We start from the raw sequence: 11,010 nt of genomic DNA on the forward strand, positions 1-11,010 counted from the left end.
CTTAGCAATTTTTCGCAATAAGGTGCTTCTCAGTAATGGTAAATTAACGACCTAACAAGCAAAATTCGGAGAAAAAGTGCTCTTGGGGCTCGTGGGGGAACATGAGTAGTAATTTTTATTTCAAAAAGCATTTGAATAATGCTCTTTGAAAAAAGGAGTGCATTTCACGTACACCTCACCCCCTCCACCCCTCCTCCACAATTTTCTGTGGTAAAATCTTTACTTTGTAGCTGATAAGTTGTTGCCCTGATCTGCTTTTATTTTCACAAATTCAATGCGATATGCATTAGACGCGTTCCTTGCACAAATATGAAAGGCTTTACACTTACAGCCCTCTCAACTGGGTATTGCTACTGAAAATGCCTGATGGTAATTTCTTCAACTGGATCTTATTCAACTCCCTACCAAAAATAAGGAAATGGAGAGTCAATTGCATGATATTCGAGAACAAAGTTCAGGGAATAAAGTATACTTAAAAAATTGTATTTTGTCTTTCTTACGTACTGTTATGGGGGGCTACAATATGCACGTTATTAAACTAATGTTGTCCAAGAACTCATGTTTTCTATTTGGTTTGACATCTAAAGTCCCTAAAGAGGACAACACGCTATGATTTGGAACAAAATTCATTGAGTCACGCGAGTTTTTTTTTTTTTTTCTTTTTTCTTTTTGTATTCTTGGTTTTTAATTTTTTTTTGTTTTTAATTAATTTTTTTAAATATTTTTCTCCCTCCTTCCATCACCCATTATGACATTGCACACTGTTATGTTCTTCCGTTTTCGTAATAAGCCGGAAAACACTAACTAGAGGATGTGGGGTGGGTAAATTAACAAGAAAGGTTTGGAGCGGGAAATGTTGGAGTGATCACACAAAATGTCTTAATACATTGTTTAAGATTACAGAAAACCTGTTCATTTGTAAAGGCGCATAATCACATGCTACGTTCAGACCTATATCGCTAGGTATGGACAGGAAATATTATCTGTGTCACATTCTGCTTGAAAGAATTGGTCGGTTGTATAAGGCAAACATTGCATATTTTAGTGAAGCTGGAGCATTATTCGTGGTTTTAATATCTGAAGGGGAGGATGAGTTGGATTATTCGTACATAGAGCTGCCCACAGCGGAGTAAAAAGAAAGTTTGTGCTTAATAAGGCTACTTTAATATTATAGTCTATCCAATTTTTTTCACTATTCGTTTTATAGGACTTTCTTCATACTTACACTTGAGGTTAAATAACGACAAAAACTCAATAAAGTTTTTTTTCTGGTTCAATGCTGTACACCTTCTTCACGCATTGAATATTTCTACGCCCAAAAAAAGAATTAAAGTCTTTTTGGGCAAGAGGTTATGAAAACAACCAACAAACTTGTTTATTCATTATTCAACACATCACTGATAGTCCACCCTGTTACGATATCGTTGCGCTTAAGTGAAATATACACAATAGAGGGATTTGTTTAACATCAGCTTACAGCAGCCTCAGATGGGTATTGTTCCTGAAAACATCCGATGAGAAGTAGTTCAGCTTGTTGTTACTCAAGTCTCTGTGAAGAAATAATTACAAATGCGTTGAACACAAACATTTTTCGAAGTTAATGAGAGGTAATGTAACTCATCACAACAAATCAACATGATTCAGTCCCTATTGAGATATCGTTGCAATTTTTTAAAATATACGCAATATAGACCTACTTTTAGTTAAGCGCTTCTGACGCGAATTTTTTTTTTCCCCGCCCACATAGTATTGCTGTTGGGTGTATTTAGTACGAACGCCTTATTAATTATGCTTTTTATTCTCAATAGATTGTAGAAAGGGGTCTTAGTTGATAATCACAGTTGGTTATCGATATATCTCTTGAAAATTACTTCTTGTGGAAAGTCCTTCAGCTGGTTGTCACTCAAATCCTATTTAAGATGTTGCTATATTTATGTTAAATAGCAACAGTTCAGTGGCGGACAACCCCTCCCCCCTCTCCCCATTAACCGCCTTCCGGTTAGCTCAATGGATAGGGCGCTGGACTGTTGTGCGGGAGGTCGAGGGTTCGAGCCCCGGCCGGACCAACACTCAAGGTCATAAAACATTTTAGAAGAATATGCTACCTTTCTATAACATCAAGAAATGGTTAGATATTCTAGTCTTCTCGGATAGGGACGAATAAATGGAGGTCCCGTCTCCTGCAGGGTTAGGGGTAAGAGACGTTAATTTCCCACGCACGAGATTACTTTGTGATGGATGTCCTCCCCTGGGGTGGGATGGGTGGGTTTGTTGGAACCTAAACCTCGTAGGGGACCTATGTCCTATGCTACTACTCCAGTACTTTATACAAATCATTAAACACTCAAATACTCAATACCCATGACAGAAAATGACATTATACTCCTATGTATTATTTCTTATTGAACAGATCATTATCAATCCTTATTACGATGTAGTTACAATTACGTGAAACAGATTTATTTCAACTGATCTAGAAGTAGCAATCACTCAGTTAAATGAAGAATGACATTCACTTGCTCCATGATCTACACTTTACTATGCAACTAACAGAGCACTTCAACATTCGATATCTCTCACTTATACTCACAAGCCTGCTGTTGCGAGGGGAATTTTCCATGGAAATGACATCAATTCTTTCCCTTCGCAGTTCATTCGAAGCAGATTCTTATTTGTTCCCTTTAAAATGCTGCACTGACAGGGGCCTGGGCACTCTGAATTTTAGACATAAAGGATCGTTCAATAAACTGAATGCCTTAAGAAAGCGTAATTATCATAATCACAAAGTTTGCATTCCAACAATAAAGAAATCATTTTAAAATCGAGGAAAATTTTCTTTAAGAAGAAAGGGAGATAGTCTCCAAAGAAAGACAAACACTACAAAAATGTTAGTCTGAAAATCAAACAAACAAAACAGTGGATGGTTCATGATGGAGAACAACGAGAGAAGATGATTAATTAAACTTTACAACTAAAACAAACATTCTCATCAAACTATAGCAATACAGAGGGGTTCAGTCTTCCTAGAGGCGAAAGAACATTGAATAACTCTGATAAATAGGTCTCATGCTCGGCTGGTTGGATAAGATTGATATTTAAATGGCACAAAGCGACATGTGGATATATCAGAATCAGTGCCTTTAAACATCAGATCTCAACTGATGGGAGGAAGGCAGACCAGTTGGCAATATAATACCGTAATAAATTAAGGGGCAACCAAGAACAAACTTCATATTCTAGAACAACGGGGCAGCTTGAGGGAGCCGCTATATCACAGGTGACGAGCCGTGGAGGAGAGTTGCTGAGAAATTTAACAAGATGATACGCAATTCATTAAACAATACAGGTTAAGGCAATAAAATCAATCATTTATATAGTTATGTATATATTACACTAGTGTAAGAAAAAAGCTCACTTTCAATGTTGAGGCTGATTTCTCTCCATGATATCTTTTCACCTCTTCGTACCTCACAGCTGTAATTTGCATTATTTTTGGCAGTTTCAAGAAGCTGATATTTTATACTGGTGCTATTTTGTACAACAACACCATTTTTTCTCCACACAATGTATGGAGCTGGCGCACCTTCCACTGGGCACCACAGGCTGGAAGCTCTGTTCAAAAGTACAGACTGTGTCTTGGGTACTTCTTTCATTGTGAGTGTTGCTACATAAGGCAATTGTTAAAAAATATATATATTTTAAGGCAAGTAACTGCTAGATTGATAATCGGTACCATAAAGAACAAGCAGACTGTAGGCATAATACGCAAATTCAAAACATTGTACGTGCAATTTTGAAAATATCATTGCAATATGAGAACAATTTTTTTTTTTGACGGCAGTCATGAAGAACTTTGTCGATCGCTTTCTCTGTCTGTTTCTCTGCGTCTATCTGTGGCTGTTAGTCTGTCTATTTTCATCTAACAAATAGAAAACCCTTGAATGTGCTCTGTTCTAATGTAAAGCACGCAGGAAGCGGCTAGAGCACGAAAGAATTGAAAAGAGAAAGACGAGACATAGTTCAGTGTTTCTCCTTACCTCTTGAGAGCTCTAGCCGCTTCCTGCGTGCTTCATAACAGAACACGGCATGCCGCAGTCGAATGCCTCTATCTATTTTACATAAAGAATCTGTTCAATTTCCCACGCATGACCTTCAGTATCAAACAAACTTTATTATTAAAGCAAACAACAGTGTCAGAAGGCTCTGTACTTTCATAAAGCAGGCTACACTAAGCCAATCAGAATCTTTGTTAGAATAGTTCAAGTAATGTAATTGGTTAAAACAAGACTTGAGAGCGACTTTTTTTCAAGCCCGCGTGAGAGGTGGCGCACCAACCTAAAAATGACTTTCGTCATAGCTCAGTCAGAGATGCCTGATAGTGAACTTAAAAACGTGGTTAGATTTCTTTCCAGACTTGCTTCTTTATCCTAGCAAATTCACGAAAACTGAATCGAGTTTCGGTAGCCGTGAAATGCCGGAAATCAGTGCCCTGAGTAAGGGCAATTGAGCTTTGTTTGTGAAAAGCGTAAACGAAAGCAAGTTTGTATAAATTTGATAAATTTGTATAAGAAGGAATTAGGTATGGGTTAAGTCTAGAACTGGACCATTACATTTAATTTGGAGCTCACGGAACGCTTTTGAAAAATCACCAATACCTCAGATTTCTAATATCGCATTTCGCAGCAAGTTTTCAATTATCTTTTTCCATATGTGGTATGAGCCAGAATCTCTTCAGGTTACGCTAATGATAAGTGGAAATAGTGTTGTTTTCGAGGATATAAAAATAAATCAGGGCTCTTCGTTTCCTCACGGAAAAACTAGCCTGAACTTTGTGAAAATCTCAACATCGCCATTTGCTTCATTTGTTCAAATTCGGAATTCCAAGCACATACATGTATTAGCAGTTAGCACCATGTTTAACATCCCGGCATTGGAAAGTGATTTTGGCCCAGGAGGGCGGGAACCAATCTCCAAAAGTTAAATTATCGGGGGGAGGCCATGTCGATGCTTTTCCATGTAAATAATAGGCGCATTATTTTTTTATTGTAGTGCAGTAGTTTCAGTATCCCTCCGTCTAACGATGTCATCTTTAGTCACTGAAAAAATCCCTGCCACAGTGTCTTCATTCACTCACAACTGAGTCTAATAATTTCCCACTAAAAATAGTTATCATAGGGGTTTTCATGGAGTTGGGGGTGGGTCCTGTTACAGTTGTACAATGGATTTCAAAGTTTTTCAAACACGGTCGGCAGTCGATCGAATTGAGGCGTTAGTCGGAAACGACCGGTTACGGCTTCTCTTATTAGTTGACAGTAATGGGTGCGCTGAAGTGTGGATTTCTCATTATATTTTAGATTTAACTTCGAAACTCGACTTCTGCTCACCAGTGATGGAGTTTCAGCCAGCTTCTGCAGGCCGTCGTAAGAGAGTCATTTATCGTTGAAAACTGCTCTCAAGGCCCTCTCTTGTAGTCTTTCAGCTTCACGTTTGTCTGAGGCTCTGCAGAAATGCCAGATGATACTGCACTAGGTTAAGTGAGGTAAAATGGCGGCTTTATAAAGTTGTAGTTTAGCGTAAGTGGGTATTAGTTTTCTTAGACGACTTAAAACTCCTATCTGTTGACTTGCCTTTTTACAGACTAAGGTAATATGCTCACTAAAGTTTAGTTCAGAGTCCAGGAGTACTCCCAACAGTTTGATAGATTTTCATTGTTCAATGTCAGTCCCATCTATATGCAGGTTTATACTATTTTTGGCCTCAGTTCCAGAAACCATAAGCATGGATTGATATTTCTAAACATTCACTTGTAGCAGGTTTTCTTTGTACCATTTAGTGATTTTGCTACCTTCACTCAGCAGTTTCTCTTCAACAATACCAGCAGACGAGCCTGATGCAAAAATTTGATGATCGTTTGCATACATGGAGATTCCCGCCTCAGTTATATAGGTGGGATGATTTTGAAATGAGTTCCACAAGAGAGGACCAAGGGAGGACCCTTGAGGACAACCTCTTATTGTATCTTTCGACTGACTCGTCACAGGACCCAACTTGACCCTGTTCCGTCTGTGAGAGAAATACGTACGCAGAAGGTTGAGGGCTGATCCTGAAACGCTGTATGATTCCATGTTCTTAATGAGCAGTGGTGGACTAACAGAGTCAAATGCCTTACTCATGTCAGAGGATAATATTCCTACAGCTTTTCTACTATCTAGATCCAGCTTCCATTTCTCAACTAGTCTCAGTAATGTGGTTTCACAGCCATTGTTCTTTTGATAGGCTGTCAGACTATTGCTAAGTTTAGGATCCATATACTCTGTAAACTTCTTTCCCAATAGTTTCTCAAACAGCTTATCGAGGGTAGGTAAAACTGTAATTGGTCGATAATTCTTCACTTCTTCTCTGTTGTTACTCTTGTAGACAGGTACCCATATCCCTCTCTTCCAGTCAGATAACCATGTCCCGGGTTCAATGCTAGTATTGAGAGTCCTGGTTAGTGAAGGAGCCAATTCCTCACCTACTAATTTTAAAATTCTGGGTTGCAAACCGTCATATCCAATTGCTTTGCGAGTATTAGGATTTTCAAGGGCATCCTTCACTTCATAATGATTTAAAGGTCTGAAACAAAAGGAATCATTTGATTCTGCCATATGTGAAGAAATAAGATGTAGACTGCTATGCTCAATAAAATTCCCCTCAGTTAAATCATCTACCTGTTCACCTCCTATTCCTTTGGCTATGGATGAGAGGTACTCAGAAAGATACTCTGCCACCACTAGCCTATCTTTTTCCAATGTACCATTAATAAATAAATGTATTTCTCTCTTTCTGCTGTCCTCTTTGTCCTTTCTATCCAAGAATGGTTTGAAGGTTTGAAAAAAATTCTTAGGATTATTCTTCAGATCGTGTGATATTTCCTCCCAGTACTGCTTTATGGCTATTCGCCTTTGTCGTGTAGCCTCATTCCTCTATTTTCTCTTGAGCTCCAAGTTTTCTGGTGTTTTGTTTTGGTTGAACCTTGTGGCAAAGTTACGTTTAGTCCTTATAGCAGATTTCCATGCTGGGGTCATATAGGGGACATCTTTTGCCCTGACTTTCATTTTCTTCACAGGCAAATACTCTGACAAAATAGTTCTCAGAAGTTTTATCCAATAATCATAACAATCCTCAACACAATTAAATATTTCTCCCATATGCCAGGGTGCTATACTAAGGGTCCCTTTCAGTTTATCTGTGTCAAGGTTCTTAAAATCGGAGAAAGTAATTACTTTGCTTTGATGGTACTTGATCCTTTCTGTCAGAATTCCATACACCAGCAAATGGTCGCTAATTCCAGGATCATGGACACCACATTCTTTAAAAAGATCAGGTCTGTTTGTCAATATTACATCCAGTAAAGATTCTGTTGTAGCAGTAATTCTAGTTGGCTTAGTAATCAGACATTTTAGACTATGAACATCTTCGAAGTCGCACATAATTTTTCCCTCATTTTTATCTGGTCTGAGTCTATTTAGGTTCAGATATCCAGTGTTTACTATGAACTGCTTTTGCAGTGACAGCCAAGAGACAACCTCGTTCAGCTCGTCCTCCCGTCTAATGTAGTAACTGATCCCTGAAGCTCTCGATGGCCTGTAAAGGCCAAGCACAGCTACTTCGTGTCTTCCAAAGGTTGATTCAATGGCTAGGGCTTCAATTGTACTGTAGGTTCTAGGTAACTTTAGCTGCTTAGAAGGTAACGATGAGTCAATGTAAGCCAAGACACCACCTCCTCCTTTCTTGCAGTCTTTCCTATACATATCGTAACCTTCCACTGAGAATTGGCTATTAGAGTACGATTTATCAATCTTTGTTTCAGTTAAAAAAAAAAAAAAACCACTTGAGCTTTGAGGACCCTCATTAGCATCACTATTTCTTCCGACTTGTTGTGCAGGCTATTAACGTTCTGATGGAACATAAAAATTGTGTCGCATACCGTACATTTTACTACTTTAGTCCTTTGACATATCGAGCATAAGCTGCCATCTCCTGTTGGACCCGGGTTCGTTTCAATATCTCCACTTAAAAGTAGGTATTTCGGTTGCAAGGTTGCCACAGAATTCGGATAGATCCTTATTCTTGTATGCAAGTATTTATTTCTCCGTTTAAGTTTGAGCAATGCAATTCCAACTGATGGCGGACTGCAAATCGGTGAGGAATAATCAGCCTTTCTATAAATTTACCTTGAAGGGAAGATTCATTTCCGGATCTCCTGACTGCTGGTTTCCTTATAACCTCATTTCTGCTTGTGCCACAAGTTAAAGTAGGTAGGAAAACGATAAAAAAAAGCGTATAAACAATGAGCTTTGTGATAAATGTCCATCCGCCATTACGACCGCCATTACGACCATTACGTCGTGAAGTAATTGACGATGTTACGATTTGCACAAAGTTCAGCCGAGACGGTTTTTTTCCGTACGGAAACGAAAAGCAGCAAACTTGTTTATATACTTGAAAACAACACAATTTCCACCTATCATGAACTCAACATGCACTGATTCTGAGTTATACCGCATGGGAAAAATGATAATTGAAAGTTTACTGGAATATATCGGTGAAATATTCAAATATTGGTGATTTAAACCGTTCCAAAAGCTCCAAATTAAATGACACGGTCCCGATTTAGTTCACATCTCAATCCTTCCTATACAAATTTATGAAATTTATACGAGCTTGCTTTCTTTTGCATTTTTTAATGAACAAAGTTCATTTGCCTACCCTAGAGGCACTGATTTTCGCCATTTTAAGGCTACCGAATCCCGTTCAGTTTTCGTGAATGATCTAGATATAAGCACGTCTAAGTTTCTACGTTCACTTCAAGGTATCTCTGGGCAAAATATGAAGGTTTTTAATTTTCGACCATGTGCCATATTTCTCGTTTTACTCTCGGTCAATTCAAACATTCACTCTTCAGCTATCAAAATCTCAAACCATCAAAGTTCACAATCTGCAATAGTTCACAAACTGAAACAGTTCGGCAGGTCTATGAGTGAACGGCAGCCGAATTCACGAGAATACGAGGATTGCTCGGGACTGCTACTGCAGCGCCATGAAACTCATCTAGAGACTGATGTGGTCTCCACTTATACATTGTAACAGTCGACAGGATATCTGAGCAAGCTCTTATTGCATTTCACTCCAAGGGCGGATGATGTAATTCCTGAGACTTGCCACACTGCGCTGACCACAGATCACCGTAATGAACTAGGCGCCATGGACCTCAGCATGATCGCAGTCGCTCTGACACCGTCATGATTTGCAAGAATTTAAACATCTCTGCCGGTCTCTTTCGATTTTTCATCATTCCAGTTTTGTTCTGATTTGTTTTATGAACACGAAACTATATATACTATACGGGTGTTAGCTGTGTTTGACTTTTAGTACTGTTCGTCTTTTTAGCTTACGATCGAACTGAGCGTGAAGACCTTTAAAACTCGGGCTGTCTATTCCGTTTCCTCTTTGAGGAATTTTCGTCTCCGCTCATGCTATAATTATGTAAATAACGGCGCTTGGCATGTTTATTATCTTTACTTGGTTCTTCTGTTGTTACTTGGCGGCTCGCTTGTTCCAAAATTTCATTTAAGGAAAAAAAAAAGGGAAGAGATAGTACAATTTGGCAGATGAGATGATAGCTTTAGCTCTACTCCGTGTTTTAAACACAGATAGAGCACGCTCTTAAAAACAGTGATAGCATGCGTTATATCTGAGCCTAATCATATATACTGAACTTAGTAAGCTAATAAATACTGCAATATGCTACTAGGCCATTGTTGCATTTCCTGAATGTAATTTAGAATTTAGAATTTAGAATTTAGAATTTAGAATGTAGAATTTGGAATTTGGAAATTAGAATGTAGAATATAGAATATAGAATATAGAATATAGAATATAGAATATATAATATAGAATTTAGAATTTAGAATTTAGAATCTAGAACTTAGAACTTAGAGCTTAGAACTTAAAACTTACAGCTTAGAGCTTAGAGCTTAGAACTTAGAACTTAGAACTTAGAACATAATGCTTAGACCTTAGAACTTAGAACTTAGAACTTAGAACTTAGAACTTAGAACTTAGAACCTAGAACTTAGAACCTAGAACCTAGATTTTAGAACCTAGAACCTAGAACCTACAACCTAGAACCTAGAACTTAGAACTTAGAACTTAGTATTTAGATTTTAGAATTTAGAATTTAGAATTTAGAATTTAGAATTTAGAATTTAGAATTTAGAATTTAGAATTTAGAATTTAGAATTTAGAATTTAGAATTTAGAATTTAGAATTTAGAATTTAGAATTTAGAATTTAATTCATTCGCCACCGGAATGACAGGAGAAAGGAACAGAACTTTCCTCCCAATTGACACCTAACCCCATTGTAACCACCATCTCACCCTGTGGAGGACATCCATCACACAGTAATCTCGTGCGTGGGAAATTAACGTCTCCTACTCCCAACCCTGCAGGAGACGAGACCTCCATTTATTCGTCCCTATCCGAGAAGACTAGAATATCTAACCATTTCTTGATGTTTTAGAAAGGTAGCATATTCTTCTCAAATATTTTAAGACCTTGAGTGTTGATCCGGCCGGGGCTGCCGGCCGGCCGGGGCAGCCGGGGGTTGCCATTGATTTGATCTATCATGAGGTTCCAGTTGAATCTAAAGCTTTTAGGCAAGTACCTAAACAGAAATTTTACCAACAAAACATCGTACCTGTTTGATTGAAGAATCTTCCTATGTAGAGTCCATTAAAATGATACGCCCAAGAAGAGGCAAATCTTAACCACATGTATCGTCTACTGGATCGCACAACAACAGTTTTGTGATCTCCACAGAATACACCAAGAACATTGGCTGACTGACTACTGCCATCACGGATCTCAAGATAATAACCCTGAGCACAAGGCTCCGAAACCCAGCTGCGCATGGTAAAGTTTAGTTCCACATATCTTCCTTTTGGAACTGAGAGAGCTTGTGGACG

At 38.3% G+C, this 11,010-nt stretch overlaps 1 protein-coding gene and 2 pseudogenes across 1 annotated transcript in view; all 3 read right to left on the reverse strand.

Moving 5' to 3' along the window:
- The window catches only part of LOC148737333 (uncharacterized), a 381,470-nt pseudogene that overhangs the window by 75,847 nt on the left and 294,613 nt on the right, over positions 1 to 11,010 (reverse strand).
- Positions 298 to 11,010, reverse strand: part of LOC148737336 (uncharacterized) — a 19,475-nt gene continuing 8,762 nt past the window's right edge. Inside the window, exons 3-7 of the mRNA XM_088748700.1 lie at positions 10,743 to 11,010; positions 3,416 to 3,664; positions 2,591 to 2,714; positions 1,478 to 1,549; positions 298 to 401 (exon numbers count right to left, since the gene is read on the reverse strand). The exon at positions 10,743 to 11,010 is cut by the window's right edge and continues 56 nt beyond it. Of these exons, the coding sequence (XP_088604826.1) occupies positions 326 to 401; positions 1,478 to 1,549; positions 2,591 to 2,714; positions 3,416 to 3,664; positions 10,743 to 11,010 (789 nt within the window). The 3' untranslated portion in view covers positions 298 to 325. The remainder of the gene's footprint in view (positions 402 to 1,477; positions 1,550 to 2,590; positions 2,715 to 3,415; positions 3,665 to 10,742) is intronic.
- Positions 5,793 to 7,793, reverse strand: LOC148737337 (uncharacterized; annotated as a pseudogene).

This window comes from Stylophora pistillata, chromosome 2 (assembly GCF_964205215.1).
Source record: "Stylophora pistillata chromosome 2, jaStyPist1.2, whole genome shotgun sequence".
NCBI lineage: Eukaryota > Metazoa > Cnidaria > Anthozoa > Scleractinia > Pocilloporidae > Stylophora > Stylophora pistillata.